Source organism: Crocuta crocuta, unplaced genomic scaffold (genome assembly GCF_008692635.1).
Source record: "Crocuta crocuta isolate KB4526 unplaced genomic scaffold, BGI_CrCroc_1.0 scaffold132, whole genome shotgun sequence".
NCBI lineage: Eukaryota > Metazoa > Chordata > Mammalia > Carnivora > Hyaenidae > Crocuta > Crocuta crocuta.
Window position 1 is genome coordinate 4,360,255 of NW_027528611.1, and position 18,175 is coordinate 4,378,429.

The window sequence follows — 18,175 nt, forward strand, 5'->3', positions numbered from 1 at the left end:
GACCCTGGGGGCCTCGTGGGCAAATTTTGCTGTCTCTTAAGATAGCATTTGCCTCCTGGGAGAGTCTGATGTCCCTTCTCAGTCCCCGTGATCAGACGCGGTGGGCCATGGTATGGGAAGAGGAGGGGCCTGTGTGAAGGCAGAGGAGGGCCAGGGCCACCCAGTCTCCAGGCTGGGGCGGGGGGTGGGGGGCAGGCAGAGAGGCTGAGTGCTCTGGGCACCGAGACAGAGCTAGGAGACTGCGGATCTGTAGGGCAGTGGCCAGCGGCCCCCAAATGACCTACTGAGTGTGGGGGGAGGCCCCCAGCTTGTGGGGGCCGAGAGGAGGCCCTGGGGCGGGCGGCAGACAGCCTTCCTACCCGGGGTCTACCCTGGTCCTTCCAAAGACCACCAGATGCCAGGTCGGCCCCTTGCGCAGAAGTGTCTGCCCTCCCCCGACTTCCCAGGCCTCGGAAGTCTGCTTCTCCGCTCCTTCCTNTGAAGCTGTCCTAAGCTGTAGGGTCACTCTTGTCTTCCGCTGTGAAACCCCAAGGTCCTTGTCACAGGTGGGCCTGGTCAGGGGCCCTCGTGCCCCCTCCGTGTGCTGGGTCCCCCTACTGCCCCCTCATGTGTCCCTGCACCTCTCTGCCGCACCCCTGCTCTCTCGCTGAGATGGCTCTGCCCAGCGGCTTTGACCGCCCCTTTACCCTGTATCCGACTCTTTGTGCATCTTCCATCTGTCCAAGCCCTCGCCCCACACTGCCAGCCTTTGCTCTCCCCGCAGCCCCCCTGCGAGACCCCCCGTGAACCTCTTGTCGCCCCAAGCCTGGCACAGCAGCCTGGGGACATGTCACCCTGCGGACCGCCTTTTCCAGCCCCCACCAGGCTCTGTCTGGGAAGGTGGGTTATTTAAATGTGCCCTCAGCACCTGGCTGAGAGGAGGTGCTTGGCGCCCCACGAGAGTGTGTGAAATGCCTACTGTGTGCCCAGCTCTGAGTGAGACACGCCCTTCCCCCCCTTGAGGCCCCGTCGAGGGAGGCAGGGGTGGCCGGCAGTGTCTCCTGCTCCTCTGGGCCCTGTGTCTGCAGCAGGAGCCCCCTGGGGACCGTGCAGGGCTCAGGTGGCTGAGAGGGGTCGGGAGGGGGGTGGACAGGGTCCCACAGCCCTGACCATGCAGGCCAGGCCTTTGGAAGCTGGCATTCTCTCCTCTCACGGGCTCTCTGAACTACACATTCCTGTCCATGCAGCTTTCATGTCTCTAAAAGCCTAGCTGCCTTTCATCTGTTAGGAAAATAGCTGATGCTGAGAGCCGGGCTGTCGAGGCCTCAAGCAGCCAGGATCAGAAGGGCAGGGGCCAGGCCGCCGATCTGGGGTCTGCCTGGCCCAGTGCAGGGTCTCCCTGCTTCCCTGATGAGGGGCTGCAGCTAGCCAGGTGGGGGTCCTGAGGTCTGCCTGGGCCCTGGCCTGGGCTGGCGGCCATTGGTGGCCCTAGGGTCCCAGCTTCAATCTGTGGCTGCCTCGCCTGGCTTGTGGGTGGAGCAGAAAGAGCAGAGTCAGCTGGGAGGGTGCATGGGGCCTGAGGCCAGGACTCGAGGAGAGGGGACTGGAGGCAGAACAGCTGTCTGTGCCTGGTTTCTGATCTCTCCTGGCTGTGCTATTCAGAGGGTGCTTGCATCTCCCTGAGTCTCAGTTTTCTCATCTGCAAAATGGGCACAGTGGGTCCTAGCCTGGTCTCCTTCTCCAAGGCTAATGGGCAGCATTTGCCGAGGGCCCACGTGTTGGAAGCCCTTTGCCTGCACTCGCTCTTGCAGTCCTTTCTGTTGTTACTGTGACTTCATTATAGGGGAGGGAACTGAGGCCCAGAGAGGCTGTTCGCTTGCCTAAGGTCTCAGCTGGATGACAAGGCTGGGTCATAGCACAGCCCAGAGCAGGCTGGTGCCAGAATGTGCTGGAAGCTTCTGTGCAGTGCAAAGCATTAGGGAGGAGGCTGGAAGGGGAGGTGCTTTTAAACACTAGCGATCAGAGGAAGGGGGTTGGGGTTATTGTGGGGTGGCCCTGGGGTATCCATGGCGATGGCCATGGGCACCCAGCTATGTGGCTACCTCAGGGTGCTGCAGGCCTTGCAGAGGTCAAGGTGGAGGCTTCATCCCTGACTGTTTTAAACAGCCTTGAATGAAGTATCGGCTTTCGGGGGACTGCGCTCTGCTTGGCCGTCACATGCTGGGGGTGTCCCACCTCCCAGCCCCCTTCTCCTCCTCTGGATGGTGTGGGACGGGGACTAGCTGCTCTCGGAGAGTCCCTAGATTCTGCTAGTCCGGGAGCCAGTGAACCAGAGACCGCGCTGTGGGCGCCCTGGGGCACTGCCTGTGTGTCTGCTGGTTTTGCCACATGTAGGTAGGTATGTGGCACTGCTGACGGGCCTGGGGCAGCCTGAGACAGATTCAGGCTCTCCATACACGTGTGTGTGCCTGGACACACATGCGTGTGCACACACATGCACACATATGCGCCTGGGCCTTCGCATTGGCTCTTTCCTCTGCCTGAAATGCCCTCCCTCAAACACCGGCATGGCTCCTTCCTTCACCTCCTTGAGGTCTTGACTCAGACGTCTGACCCCTCTAACGGTCCCCTGCCCTGTTCTTTCTCATGGACCCTTAATCCCATCTAACAGCGTGGTGTCACCTTTCCCTTGCCTGCCTGTGTTTCAATTGGGAGCCCCATGGGGATGGTGTCCCCCCTGTCTATCGCCAGCACTGAGAACTATGCCTAGCGGGCTGGCGGTGCTTAGTGACGATTGCGAGGAGGAATGAATGGAGGTACTGTGCGCTCCTGTGCTCGGGGCACATGCCGGAGCACGTGCATGCACACGTGGGCGCACATGCGCGCGCGCGCACACACACACAGACAGATGCACTTGGCATTCATCTTCATTGTTGCTCACACCCGGAAGCAGCTTTTGTCTTTCCCCACGTGGCACGGACCTCCTTGTCACTCCAGAAGCCTGAGGGAGAGAGAGAGAGAGAGGGAGGGAGGGAGGGAGGGAGAGAGGGATTTTTTCACTCCCTCCCTCCCTCCCTCCCCTCAGTCACTCATCCCTTCTGGAAGCGGAGGTTCTGCGGGGTGCCAACTCCAGTACCACACTGTATGTCACTCTGGGGTGCCCCCACCTGCCCCTTTCAGGTGAGGCTGTCCGCTTTCCTGTGTTTCCACGAGTACCCTTGCCCAGCACGATGGGGGCGCCTTAAAATGCCTGCTGAGTTGATACACAGACTAGGCATTCTCATACCAGGAGGGCGTGCCTGGTGCCCCTGGAGCAGCCCTACTGGGTGCTGTGGGAGTAGGCTCTCTGGAGCGCAGGGAGGGCTGCCTGGAGGCAGCGACAGGGGTCCTGTGTGCGAGGAAGCCAGGCAGACGGACTGAGAGTAGGCCAGCTGTGGTGGGTCGGGTGCTCCTGGAATCCAGGTTGTGGCTGACACTTGTGCTGGCCTTGGCGGGGGTGTGGCTGCCCCCACCCTGGTCGTGCCGCTGTTGTGAGAGGAGGGGACTTCTCTGAGGAGGATGTTAAACCCCTCGCCTCGGGCTCCAGTTGTGCTGCTGAGACAGCGCTGAGGAGACATCGGTCAGAGCCCCATTGGGCCAGGTTGTCCCAGTCACCCCCTCCAGGGGGTCCCTGCATCTGCCCATGCACTGCCGGCCTGGGTGGGGACAGGGGGGCGGAGGGCCTTGGAGGGTCAGCATTCCAGGAGGGGGCGCCCCACCCCAGGAGCACAGCAGTCACNTCTAAGTGCTTACTGCCTGCCAGCAGTCCACGAAAATGTGACCCTCACACCCTTATGAGACAGGGTATTATAATTATTCCCATTTTGCAGCTGAGAAAACTGAGGCCTGAGAGGTGAAGTAACTTGCTGGGTGGCTGAGCTGGGATTTGAACCTGAGCACTGTAGCTTCTAAATCTCTGCTGAAACCACCCCACTCAGAAACTCAGAGGGCCTGGAGCTGAGGAGCCTTTGGACGGGGAGGAGGAGCTGGCCAGGGATTATCATCCCCTGACCCTACTCAGGAAGCTGTCCCCTCCCTCCCAACCATCTCAGGGCTGGATCCCCGTTCCACGGTGTCAGGAATGGTTGGGGGCGCAGATCAGGGCCCCCTCCTGGGCTCCTGAAATCTGAGAGCAGGGCACCCCTGCAGGCTGACTAAGCGTGCCCAACCCCATGCATGGCCCTCCCACCCTTTGCCATGGGCCTGGGGGCCTGGGTCCTGACCCCCGGACATCCGTCTGTCCGTCTGCTGTCCCTGCCCATGCTGAATGCCTGAACCGGAGGGGAGGCAGGAGGCAAGAGGGATGAGTGAGAAGTTGCCCGTGTGAGGGGCCCTGGGACCCCCCTGGGCTTCCTCTGCTGTGCGCAGTCCCTTTTGACTCGAGCACTTTGTTGGGAGGAAACATCAGAAGGAGGAGACAGGGGTCTCCTAATGAGGAAGAAAGTGGGTTCCTGGGTGTGTGGTCCTCACTCCTTGCTGAGGACCAGGCACAGAGGGAAGCTGACAAGCACCCCGTCTTCTCTCGAGGGCCTGCTGGGACGGCAGGCGGGTGGGGCAGGCCCCGGCCCCCCGTTCCCCCCCACCTGCTCTGGCTCCGGCTCCACATTCAGGGCACTTCTGTTCAGGCAGATGACCCAGGGGTGCTGCCTATTTTGTTTTGTTGCGTTGTTAAAAATGTGTTAAATACGGACATTTTGGATGCAGATGAAACAAACACGGCGGTGAGCCCCTCTGTACACGTGGCTCAGAGGTGCCCGTGCTCGGCCGCTGTCCTTTCTTCCTGCATGTGCTCCCGCGGTAGTTCTTTTGAAGCAAACGCCGGACCTCTTCCCGCTGCACCCCTCGGTATTTCAGGACGCTTCTCCAAAACCGCAGGTCTCAACTGGGGACACTTGTGCCCCCCGGGAGGCATTCGGCTGCATCTAGAGACATTTTTGGTTGTTACAACTGGGGAAGGGGGTGTTCCTGGGATCTCGTGGGTAGGGGTGGGGGTTGTTGCTAAATATCCTTCAGTGCACGGAACAGGCCCCCAACAAAGGCTTATACCCCCAAAACACTGGGGAGACTGCTCTGAATGACAGACTCTTAAACACCAGCCCACCCCTGCGACCGTAATACCCTTAGCGGGCCTTAACAAAATAACAGACGTTTAAAATTAACCATCCACGCTCTTGGGGGTGTTGTTTTCATGCTCTGTGCGCTCCAAGGCAAGGAGGACTTGGGCTAGTTTTCAGGGGCTGTTGACACAGTAGGAAAGGGGGCGGATGCTTGGGCTCCGGAAGATTCTAAGCGGGTGGTATGTTTGCATGATTCTACATGCAACACGCACACGGGGTCTAAGGGGGAAGGTGTCCTCCCAGTCCTGTCCCCTGGCCACCTGGTTCTGTCTCCGGAGGCAACTTGGCTGTTCCGTTTCGGGGCGGTGGGAGTCTGCCCTGCCCCCCCACGTGACAATTGGGGTGCCGCTCTCCCACGCGGAGTTGTGCCTCCCTTCTTTGCTGCCGCTGTTTCGGGTCATGGAGAGCTGTCTGGCACAGTGCATGGAAAGCTGCCTGGTTCTTTTTCATGGCCAAATAGTATTCCTTGTGCTCCTCCAGTGATTTGCTATTACAAACAGTGCCACAGGGGTCAACGTACCATCTTACGAAGATCGTAAGAACTGCAACGAGAGGGTTGGGAGCTAAGTTGCTCAGCAAGTCCAGAAAACCAAACATCTGTTTTCCCCACCCCGTCCTTACCTTTCTCATGAGTGAGTTGAGTGAGCAGGGCAATGAGGGGACTGCGGAGGCCCGTCTGCGGGGGGTGGGGGGGCATCACGGGGGCTGGGCTGGGCCATGTCCTTTTCCTAACGGGCATCCTCAGTGGAAGGCAGACCTCCACTGTCCCTGGGCATGGGGACACCCAAGGCATAGTCTGGGTGGGCAGCCTCTAGTCCAGGGTGTACCCCGAGTCCTGTTGCCCCCAGAACATTTCCCGCTCTCAGTTGCCACAGACTGGCCGTGAGGTTTTTGTGCTTTGGGGATGGTTGCATGTCACCTACAGGAAGAAGGACAGCTTAAAGGGCTCTGCATCTCGCTTCTGCCTGGGGAGGGCCCAGGTGGGGTCTGTGGGCGCGGGAAGGTGCTCTGTGGAGAGCTGGGGCAGGAGTCTGCTGTTGATGCCTGTCTGGGGCTCTGCGTCCCGGGCTGTGGAGAGAGGGACTTCCTGGGGTGTGGGGGCGTCCCTGTCCACTCTGTCCTCCTGCAATTCCATCTGTGGGGTGAGTGGGAGCTGGGACCCGGGCTCTGTGTCCTCTGAGCTGGGTAGGACAAAGGAGCCGTGGGGACAGGGTCTGCGGGGTGGTGACATGAGCGGCTGCCAAGGGGGAGATGATGGGCCAAATGACTCTCAGCTCTTTATGTAAATGGAGGCACGCAGAGGCTCTGCTGTGTGTTTATGTATGTAATCCTGTATGACTTCATGGTGTGTGGCGGGGGGTGGGGGGCTACCAGCCACAAGACCCAGGGGAGGCCGGTTGGGACACTTCTCTAGAAGAGGAGGGCTGGAGCCTGACGTGCCAGTCACTTCTCACCCTGATGCCAGCTTCGCTCCTGCTGGGAATGGAGAGGACATGGGGAGGCATTGGGACTCTGGGCTGGAGCCAGAGGAGGGCCGACCACCCAGTTGCTCGCCGCCTCTGGGCCTCAGTTTCCTCCTTTGTCAAGTGGGCTAGAACCCATCCAGCCTATATCATAGGGTCTCCCCCAGGACACGAGGAGGCAGTGCCCTGGCCCTTCCCAAGGCAGTGGGGACGGGAAGGAGGTTGGCATGTAGTGGTGTGGTGCTGGCTGGGCGTGGTGGGGGTGCCAGCAGCCCCCCATCAGCGGCCCCTCTCGCCCCCAGATCCCCCAGATCAGCTACGCCTCCACAGCCCCCGACCTGAGCGACAACAGCCGCTACGACTTCTTCTCCCGAGTGGTGCCCTCGGACACGTACCAGGCCCAGGCCATGGTGGACATCGTCCGCGCCCTCAAGTGGAACTACGTGTCCACGCTGGCCTCGGAGGGCAGCTACGGCGAGAGCGGCGTGGAGGCCTTCATCCAGAAGTCCCGGGAGGACGGTGAGTCATGCTCGGGGGCAGGGGGATGTCAGGGCACAGCGGTCCTGCCCCAGGCCATTCCCCTCATGAGCCTCAGTCTCTCCCCTGAGCACTGGGGAGCAGCCTGTGGCCTCGCCGGACCAGCTGGGTAACTCCCAGGGGCAGGGGGTGGCTGGAATGACTTTGGCAGACGTGGCCAGGCAGACAGAGGGACCGCCAGTATTCAGGTGTGGGATCCAGTGGGACCGCTGCTGTTCTCAGGTGGGGAGAGAAGGGGAAGGGGGTGGGGATGGAGGTGGTCTTGTTTAGGGGCGGGTCTCAGGGACCCAGGGGCTGGGAGATCAGCCAGGATCTTGGAGCCAGGCTTATTTGAGGAATTGAGCTGTGTGTGGAGGGGGGTGGGGTGGGGTGAGAGAAGGGGCCATGTCTTACATGGAGTTGGCGATGCTGTGCTGGCTGCTTGTGGCTTCAGGGAAGGAGGTGCCCCTGGGTGGGATGTGGGGACCTGGGGAGGTGATGTGCTGTCCTGGAGGTCTCCCCCACTCACCGCCGGGCACCCCTCCCCCGATTAAGCTTGCTGCATTCCCTTAATTGTCCTCAGGAGCTCCAGGGATAAAGCTTTTAGGTATCAGCAAGCAGTACGAGGCAGGCACAGCAAGGGTTAACACTCTGGCAAGTTGGAAGCCTGGGCCACTTAGTTCCAATGGCGATGGATGGCCCGGCTGAGGGGGACGCACAGCTGCATGGGGCTGTGGTGGGAGGGGTCCGGGTCAGCGGTCAGGCCCCTGGGCTGAGGGCTCCGCCTGGATTGGGTGAGCCTTGATAGGAGGGACAGTTCAGAGAGTATTGGGGTGTGGGGGAAGCAGAGAGGCTCTTCCCCCTCCTGACAGACCCAGCTCCCGGCAGAGGGGCCCCTGGCCTCTCCCAAGGCTCTTTCTCAAAATAGCTCACTGTGGCGCCCTCGACCTTGGAGGATGGCATCTGTATATTTATACCCGTATAACCCCGGGACTCTAATTGCTTTTCCTAAGGACCACAGAGTATCCAGAGGCTGGCGTTGGTAACACCCTGCAGGCATAATCCTGCTATAAATCTCAGATAAGCCCCTTTAATTGTACAGCCAGAGCATCTCGGTGCCTGTAACCTGGAGGAGAGGACGGAAATTGGGCGGCAGTGACCGATGGCTGCGGCTCCAGGCCACTCCCCACCCCGGCTGCTGGCCAGGCAGAGGGGAGGAGCATGAGGTAGATGAGCCCCGCTCTCACCTCCAGGCAGGTAGGCAGCAGCTCCCTGGGGTCCCCCTGGTAGCCTCAGGCCCTGGTGCCACAGCCCCCTCTCTCCGGTTGCCCACGTGTCCTCCCCTGCTTTGCTCAGACACCGGTGCCGGTCTCCGGGCTGGCCCCACCCACCCTGCCCTGGCGGTGCCCATCCTCAGTGGCTTGAATCTGTTCCCACACAAGCCCACTGCCTTTCTCTTTAAGGTGCAACTTCTCCAGGATTTGGGGACAGAAGTGCTAGGTGCGGGCAGGGACGGAAGGTCTAGAATTTTCGTGTTCAGTCATGTTCAGTCCCTGCCGTAAGGTATTAGAAGCCAGTCCTGGTACTCCCAAAGTTCTCCCTATGTGCCTGGCACACTGAGCACCTGTTTTACACGTGTTGTTCTGGGTAATCCTCCCTACCCCATGAGGTAGGCACCCCCATTTTACTGGGGAGGAAGCTGAGGCATGGAGAGGCTCCGTGCTAGTTGGCACCAGGCCATACAAGTGAGAGGTGGACAAGGGATCTGAGCCCAGGCTGTCTGGCTCCAGGACTAGATGGCGTAACTGTGTTTGTATTCATCACTCCATCTTCTGCCCGCTCGGATGGGGGCATGACAGTCACACATGGGTGCGCGCGTGTGCGCACACACACAGCCTGGGGGGGGGGGGCACGTGCTGACGTGTTGAGATGTTAAGCGCGGGAGATCCCATTGGGGTGAAGTCTAGGTATTGCGTTCTGGCTGAAACTCAGACTAGCGTTTGAATTTTCCACAAGCATTGAATCAGTACGAAGCCTGCTCAAGATTTTCAAAAAGGAATTCTAGAAAAGTAAGAGAATGAGCTGTTTTGCTACGGCCTGCAGCTCGGGGCCCCCCCACCCCCCGGCATAGATGCCCCTCCCAGCGCCCTGTGCGGTCGCCGAGGGCCCGGCCTCCTGCCTGGCCTGACCTCCCACGTCCTCAGTCCTTCCTGCTGTCTCCCCTTGCGGCCCCAGGGCCCCGGCTGAGCCTGCCCTCGTGTTCGGGCGGCTCGGTCTCCCCACCCCACCTGCTAAATGAAATTTGATTTGGAGGAACGTCTTTAGGCGGGGGAAAAGAAAAGGAGAAAGCCGTACTCCAGCTGGCCAAATTGAAATCAGAATTGAGCGGCCTGTAGAAAGAGGCTGCTGTACCTTGTAGCCTAATCCCTGTGAAAGATTAAAGATGTCTTTGGCCGTATATTGTATTGATTCGTCCTCTGAAGTATAAATCATCTGTGAGTTGCTCAGAGGAGTGTCAGAGAGCGGTGGGGGGGGGGGGGGGGGGTGGCCGGCTGAGGATGCCCATCAGAGCCGAGGGGAGAGCTTGGCTAGCAGGTCCTGGGTGCCTGCTGTACGGGCTTGGGGTCCTGTAGGGGAGCCTAATTGGGTGCAATTTATAGATGAAGAAACTGAGGCCAGAGAGGGGAGGTCATTTTCCCCAGGCCGCATAACCAGGATGTGGAGGACCAGGGACTGAAGCCCAGCTCTGTCCTCTGCGTGGGAACCTCTGGGGTAGCACCCAAGAGCCCTCACTGGGCAATAAAGGAAGCCCTGGACCTGAATTTTGCAGCCCCATTAGCACCGTGCTCTCCGTCGTGCACTGGGCCATCCTGAGACCCTTGACGGAGCGCTGCCCTATGCCAGGCACCCTCCTTCCACAATCATGAATCCTGGTGATGGCCCTGTGGGCCTGGTGTTTTTATTCCCATTTTACAGATGGGGGAACTGAGGCCCAAAGGGGTGAGGTGGCTTGCCCGGGCTCACACAGTGAGGTGTTGGAGCAGCACTTGGGGCCAGGTGGTCAGACCCAGGCCCTTCAACCCCATGCTGTCCATCTGGCTCTCCCAGCCTGGATCACAGAGGTGTGGTTAATGGGCCAGCTCTGGGCAATGGACCCAGGCTCTGGCTTGGCCACTTATTGGCCCTGAGAGCCCTGGAAAGTCACTCAGCTGCTCAGTGTTGGTTTTCTCATCTGTGAAATGGGAGGTAAACCTGGTTGTTACCAGCACGGGAGGGGCTTCTGGCCCGCCGATGTGGGAGCTCAGGAACACACAGCAGAGGGTTATTACCAGGGATCCGGCTGCCTGGGCCACCCCCTCCCTGCTCCCTGACCATTCCTAGGGGGGGCCTGGGGAGAGCTGGAAGGTCTGAGGGGGCCCTGACCGCAGCCACCCACCATGTTCCGGGACAGGGCTAGTGACGAAGCCAGATTAGCCCAGGCGAGCCCGGTTCTTACAGGACAGCGGGCTCGTGGTGACAGGACAGCGAGGTGAGTGAGCTCCAAAGGCAGCTAGGAGAGGGCACATGTGGGAGCGAGGGGCGCGCGTGTGTGATTTTCTGGGCACGTGACCGGCCGGCCTGCCTCCCTAGGGGTGTCCGTGGACAGGCTGGCATGTGTGTGCACGCTCATGTGAGGCATCTGGTGCACTTCCCCCTCGTGAACGCCTGGACTCCCTCCTCCTTGCCAGGCTGCGGCGCTGGCAACCACAGTTCCTGGCATTAGGCGTGCAAAGCAGGCCCCACCTGAGCTCCGGAGATGATGCGAGTGAGTCACCTGGGGAGGGAGAGACAGGCCTGAGGGGGCGGTACGGACGTGGCCCTGCCCCTCACTGCCTCCCACCGCCGTCCCCGGCCCTCTCAGGGTGGGGGTCTGGGGCGTAAGCTTTTATACCCTCACAGCTTTTCTCTGCCCCTGAGGCCCCACGTCGGCCTCCATCTACTTGTAGGCGTGCTCCATTTCATGGATGGGGAAAAGGAAGGCTCAGGGGAGTTAAGGGACCCACTTAAGGTCAAATGGATGCATCAAGTAGCATCCCGGCTTCCTGTGTGGGCGACAGGAGAATGAATATTAGTAGGTAGTATTTATGGAGTCCTCCTGTGGGCCAGATCTTGTTTTGTATACTTGATTCATGTGAACTCATTGAGCCCTCAAGACAGCTCCATTATATGGATGGCAAAACGGAGGCTCAGAGAGGTTAAGTGACTCCCCTGAGGCCACACAGCTGGAACATAGCAGGAGTGGAATTGGAATGCAGCAGAAGGTCCCCCCACTTCCAGTGAATGTGGCAGGAAGGACACAGGTCAGCTCCTGGATGGGTCCTCTCCATGGGGTCACCTGGGGAATTCGGTTCTGGTCTCCTCTGGTGGGTGCTTCCGGCATCCTGGGCACATCCAGGCCTGTGCCTGCAGGGTGGGAACACCAGGGCCTCTCTGGTTGTGACAAGAAGGGGTGGGGGCGGTGGGTGAGGCCTGCTCCTTGGAGGATGTCCTGCCCCTCCTCGCACAGCGAGAAGTTCCAAAGCCTCATCTCCCCGCTGTGGCCCCGTGTCCCCTATTGATATTCTGGAGACACCAGTGAGTCAAGCTGTTGCTGGTCTGACCTCTAGCTCCAGCTCCCTGGGCTGAGCATCAGACTTGCATTTCGATGGCCTCTGTTAGCGCAGCAGCACGGGTGGTGACCGGAGGCCGGGGCTCAAGGCGGGGGCGCCTCCTCGTCCCACCGCTTCTGTGACATCTTTGGACTCAGCTGCTTTTGCTGTGAAGGGAACACTTGCTCTGGAGGCTCCGAGGGGATTGGGGAGGGGGCAGAGCTTGTCCACCGGGAAGATTTGTGCCATTAGGGTGGGGGTGGGGGTGCTGGCGCTCCTCATACATCTGGGAAACCAGAGAGGTTTGCCCCAGGGCACCCCTGGGATCCAGAGACCCCCCTAAGAGAGTGCCCGCTTCCCTTCCTGCTGCCCCCCCGGGCCTTTTCTCCTTCCAGTCTCCTCTCCATTTCTCTGCTGCAGCCACACCAGCCTCCTCACTGTTGCTCTAACACTCCAGGCATGAGCCCACCCCAGGGCCTTTGCACTGGTGGGTCCTTCGGCCTGGAGCTGTCTTTTTCTGACCGTCCATGTGGTCCACATCCTCAGCGCATTTGGGTGACTTCCCAGCTGCCCCCTCTTCAGAGCGGCCTTTCTGACTACGGTATCTAAAATAGACCCTCCCCTGGTCCATCATTCTCCGTTCCCTGTTCCCGACTCTGTTTTTCTTACAGCCCTTGACAAGTAAATGTATATTTGTTTGTGGTCCATGAGGGCAGAGGATTTTTTTTTTTTTTTTGCCCATTTTGTTCTCAGCTATATCCCTGGCACATAGTATCTGCTCAGTAAATGTTTGTGGAATGGGTAACCGATCACAAAATCCAGCCCCCAGAGACTCAGTTCTGTAGCCCTTCTCCCACCCAGGGGCCTGAGGCTGCTCTCCTGGCCTGCAGAAGGGCAGACTGAGGCACCAGGGGCTAGGATGGGCTGCCCCGGGACCCCAGCTTCCTCCCCGTACTGAGCTCGTGGGTTGGCCCTGAACCTCTCGTGACTCGCTGAGGACAGCGTCCTTTCCCAGAGGCAGAGGCAGGGATATGAGGACTCAGGGCTGCTCTCGGCTGCTCTAGGCTGAGATGTGGGGCTCAGCCTTCTCTCGTTCTTTGCTCTAGTGCCTGTTTCAGGATACTTCTTCCTGAGGAGAGGAAGGAGCCGCGGGCCCTGCTGGCTCTTGGCGCTCGCCACCAGACCCGGCACCCTGCCCTGCGTGCATAGGTGCTTAGTCTGAATGCAAGTTTGTCTGAATGCAAGAAACAAGGGCTGGAGTGATGCATCTGTTAAAGTAAGAGATAGCCTGCAGGGGACTCGGCCCAGCCAGACGGGCTCAGACACATGAAGAGGAAGGGAAGGGCAAGCCAGGTGGGGGAACAGCATGAACGGGAGGCTGGAGGTAGGAGTGAGTCAGGCAGAGGGGACCCCGCCGAGGGGCTTGGCCGTGGGATGCGGACCGATGCAAGATGGAGCTGAGCAGTGTTTTAGAGCCAATCCTGTGTTTTAAAATTTTCTGGCAGTTGGAGTCATGTCTGCTTACCCAAGGGGGTGCATTAGCACACACCAGCTCCACTTGCTGTGTCCCTGCTTGCTCAGAGCCCTGGGTGGGTGGTGGGGGTTTCTTTCTGCCTTTCTGGGCTTTCCTTCCTCAACTGCTCTCCTTCCAGGTGGAGATGCTCACTTGGAGGGAGGGAGGAAGATCTTCCCCAGGGCTCCCCACCTGGGAAGCCTCAAGCACACCTGCCCCAGTGCCTATTGAACTTTCCCTGGGCCTCTGCCATCTGACTCTGGGCTCCTTGGGGCTGAGGAGGGACAGGGCTCCCTTGGCTCTGTGCTCTTCACCCTCCCTCGCACACAGCAGGACCTCAGTGGATGTTTATAGAATGAACACGTGAGCAAACAGATGACCAGCCCTGTGTCCTTGGGTCCGTCACTGCCCTTCCGGGGCCTCTTTCTTTCTCATCCGTAAAAGGTGCAGGAGCATCAGCTCATCTCCCGTGTCTAGCTCCGCCCCCTACAGGCTGTGTCCTCATAGTCCATGGCCCCTGGCTCCACACATTTTTCTGCAGAAGCAAAGGCTTTAGGAGGAGTGCTGGCAGAGGAGGCACCCCTCAAGACCCAAAGGTGTGGATGTCAAATGGTGACACTTCAGAGTTTGGTGTTTCGGTTCAGGGATGATTGGGACCAATTGCAAGGGGACAGAGCCTGGAGCATGCAAATCTTCTCACCCCTGATCAGATGAACTGTGGCTGAAATTAGCCAAGGAGCTGGGGAACTGGAAGCAGGAAGGGGTCCTGTTGCTGGATTTAGCTTGGTGTTTGTGAGAGTGAGGCAGTTTGTAGCCTCTTCTTCGAGGGAGACCTCTGGACTCCCCCCCACCCGCTGCTTCCTGGAGTCACACACAGGCCTAGTATGCCCCGCCCGCTGGCCACACCTTCTCCAAGGATGCAAAGGGGGAAGTGGGCCCCACCTCGAGGCTGGTCCCTACCATTCTAGCTTCAAAGCCAGGCCGCCATGAACTTGAGACCCATCACGTCTTCTGCTCCTTTGGTCTGCTGCCCATCATTCCACCGAAGGTGGAGATTAAGTGGACCTGGCATGGGCACCCCTGTACGGAGCCACGAGGCCTACCACGCGCCAGCTGGGTCTCCTGGATGGCGCCTGGAGATTGGCAAGGTGTTGGCATCAATGTGACTGCTTGGTGATTGCCAGGTCAATCTTCGTACCGCTGTGAAGATGAACCCCGAGCTTGCCCGGTCCGCCTTGGGGACTTCGCCTGTCCACTCTGATTTCTCTGCCACTCTGGCCTTTGGCAGGGCGCTGACACCTCTTGATTTTGTGAGTCCCCTGGGCTGGGTGTCATCAGGTCACTTTTCCTACTCTCTCCAATCCGTCTCTGATGTGCTTCACCTGACCTATCACAGCAGGGACGTGCTCCATTCTGGGTTTGCCTCTAAGCTTGATGGGAATGACAGGAGGAAGAAGATACTAGACACCAAGCCCTTCTTGCTCTGAATTTGCATCCCTTGTCTCTTGGACAGGAAGCAGCATTTTCTTTCACTGGTCTCCTTTGTGGAACATGTTTGAAGATTTCTTTGGGGTTTAAAAAAACTTCCCTTTGTTGGCTGCAGCCCCTTTGTGGCTTTGACCTTCTGAACCCTGTCTTCTGGATGCCGCGGTAGAGTGGAGTGGTTAAGAATCCAGAGGCTGGCTCTGTCACCATGAGGCACACCATGTTGAGCAGTCCCTTATGGGGTCTCTGGGCCTCAGTTTCCACCTTGTGAAAGGAGGATATTAATAGTAGCCTCCCCCTCACCACTCCCTTTTAGGTTGCTGTGAACAATAAGTGAGTTAATATGTATAAAGCACTCAGCACAGCCTGGGCCCTGCACTAAACAACAGGCTGTCAATGGGGTCTGTCGTCACCATTACTAATTAGAGTGGGGGAGTTGGGGCCCAGTTCTAGTTCTGCTTCAGCCTCTGGGTGACTGTGTAATGCTGGGCTGGTCACTTTCCCTCTCTGAGTGTCAGCTTGATGACCAATATGAACGTGATAGATTAGGGGACCTCTGAGGCCCCCCAATGTGCATCTTGGCATGCCTCACCCACCTCTCTTGGTTTTTCTATCTGTCCTCACCGCATGGAAGTCCAGGTACCATAGGTTTGGCTTCAGCTTCTGGTGTGTCTGTCATCCTCGGACCCAGATCTAAGCCCACAGAGTAGCCATGCACACAGCAACCTGTGGTTTCTGATTTCTTCCCCTTTGTTAAAGAGCAAGTGGTGAAGGCCAGTGACCTTCCCCTGCTCAGATTTGAGACTTGACCTCCAGGAACCCTCTGTACCTGTTTGCTGACTATTGGACTTCAGCCTGTTTTCCTATTGGAGGTAGGGTCCCCAGTGCCCCCACTCTGAGCCCCTTGGAGATGTAACTAGCTAAAGCAAGCCCTATACTGCCTTTTCTCTGAAGCTCTGGAAAGATCCTGTGAGCTCACCATTTTCTTTCCTTTCTACCCTGAGCTTCCTGCTTCAGGCCTGTATGGGGCTGCTGAGTGTCCTGGGTAGGGTCTCAGCCTCATCCTGTACTCCTGTGTGACCTTAGGCAAGTCACTTTTCCTCCCTGAGCCTCCAGTTCTTCATTGGTAAGACCAGCAAGCGGCTGGGTACCTTCTTTGATGGGCTCGTGCATGTGGACACAGCTGAGGGATGCTCGGAGCCATTTTTGCCTTGTTATTCTGTGTCCACCAGCCCTCTGCCCGGGGTCTGTGAGCCCCAGCAGGCTCTGCATCCTGCACTGGTCCCTCAGCTGGCCTGGCCTGGCCTGTGGAAAGACCCCTGTATCTCCTTTTGGTTTAATACATATAGTTTTTGGGAACATCTCATTAAAAGATGCTTGTCAGTGGCAGAGTTGGGGTTGGCGCTTAGTTCTGTGGGACTCTGGAGCTCGAGGGAAGGAAGGTGGAGCCTTCTTTCCACGAAGTGTTTGTTTTCTTCCACCTGGGCTCCTCCAGGGAAACACTGGTGGGCCATTCGGATGGAGGGGCCTGGGAGGACTGCCCCCAACAAAGGCCAGAGGTTCTGTTCAGGGCCAGGGGAGGAGGTGGAGGGGTGTTCTGATGGGGAGAGTGTGTGCATGTGAGGGGGATGGGGTGGAGTGCTGGTCAGGAGTCAGCAAGTCACGGTGGCTGTGTATAAGCCTGTGACAGGCCCTGTCCCAGAGGTAGGGAGGGTCATATTCCTTGGTGGTCACTTCTTCATTGCTGGCTCCCCTCATGCTCCTGGGGTTTTCAGGGACTCAGAAAGATGGAGTCCAGGCCTCTAAATCACACAGAGCCTGCTCCATGGAATGCAGCTGGTGAGGAGAGTGGGGCATTTCTTTTCCTCTTTAGCCCCTTTATCCATCGCCTCTGCATGGTAAGTCATTCATTTGCTGAATATTTATTGAGCACCTACTGTGTGCCAGGTATTGAGCCAGGACACTGGGGATAATGCAGTGGACCAAACAGGTGAAGATCTTTGGCCCTGTGAGCTCATGTTTGGGGAGAAGGCCAGAAGCAGCTTACAGTAAACAAGTAAATGCATCACAATATAATACAATTCCAGGTAGCTCCCTCCTACAATTTCAGGTAGGAGCTGATGTCATGCTATGGAGAAGAATAAAGCAGCTTAAGCGGGCAGAGAGGGCCAGGTAGGGGAGATTAGCTCATATAAGGTGGTCAGGGAAGGCCGTTCTGCAGAGGTGGCATTCAGGGAGGGCCCTGAATGCAGTAAGGGAGTGAGGTTTGTGATCTCTGGGAGGGGTGCCCCGGGCAGAGGAACCAGCAAGTGCAAAGGCCCTGAGGTGGGAGCCTGCCTGATGTTTCTTGGAGAATAGCCAAGAGGCAGGAGCAGGATGAATCAGGTGGAGGGACGCAGAAGAGGACGGGCTGACCATGTGGGGGCTTTGTTGGCCACTAGGAGGACTTTAGCTTTTGTTCTAAATGAGATGGGAATTATTGGAGGGTTTGAGCAGAGAAGGGACGTTAACAGACTTGGGTTTAATAGGATCTTTCTGGCTGTTGTGTAGGGAACAGACTGCAAGGGCTGAGGTGACTGAGGCAGGAACACCACTGAGGAGGCCACTGCCATCACCCAGGTGAAAAGTGATGATGGCTTAGACTGGGGGTGGGGATGATGAGAATGAACGGGTTTAGTGTATTTAAAAAAATTTTTTTAGGGGCACCTGGGTGGCTCAGTCGGTTGGGCTTCCAACTTCGGCTCAGGTCATGATCTCACAGCTCGTGTGTTCAAGCTCCATGTCAGACTGTACTGACAGCTCAGAGCCTGGAGCCTGCTTTGGGTTCCGTGTCTCCCTCTCTCTACCCCTCCCCTGCTCATGTTCAGTCTCTCTCTCTCTCTCTATCACAAAAGTAAATAAACATGAAAAAATTAAAAAAATTTTTTTTAAGTTTTAGACCAAGAGAGAACAGGAGCAAGGAGAAGGACACAGGGCTCTGGAGAGAGAGAATCTTAAGTGGGGAGCCTGACGCAGGGCTTGATCCCACAGCCCTGGAATCATGACTGGAGCCGAAATCAAGAGTCAGATGTTCAACCGACTGAGGCACCCAGGCGCCCTGAGGGTGTGTTTTGAAGCTGAAGCCTGCAGGACTTGCTCCTACATTGCATGCGGACAGGAGGCCGCCCATGCACTACTGGGTTCAGCACCATGGATAGCGGCAGCCACCCCGGGCCAGACATTTGGGGAAATCCCCGTTGGCTTTGGTTCCAACAAACTAACTGCCACATCTCTGCGTCTTTGGCTGCTGAGCAAAGCCTCATCTGTAGAGTACAGGTCCCGTCCCCCCAATTCTGCCATTAATTTCTTTTTAGCCAAATATATTTCTGGGCCGTGCTGCGAATTCTTTTTGGGATGAGGCAGGTCTAAATGCAATTACAATTGATCTTTGAATAG

The 18,175-nt window shown here is 58.0% G+C and overlaps 1 protein-coding gene across 3 annotated transcripts in view; it reads left to right on the top strand.

Moving 5' to 3' along the window:
- Window positions 1-18,175, top strand: part of GRM4 (glutamate metabotropic receptor 4) — a 104,610-nt gene that overhangs the window by 34,708 nt on the left and 51,727 nt on the right. For all 3 annotated transcript variants that reach the window (XM_077754846.1, XM_077754848.1, XM_077754847.1), the window contains exon 2: window positions 6,901-7,117. In XM_077754846.1, coding sequence (XP_077610972.1) covers window positions 6,901-7,117 — 217 coding nt within the window. The remainder of the gene's footprint in view (window positions 1-6,900; window positions 7,118-18,175) is intronic.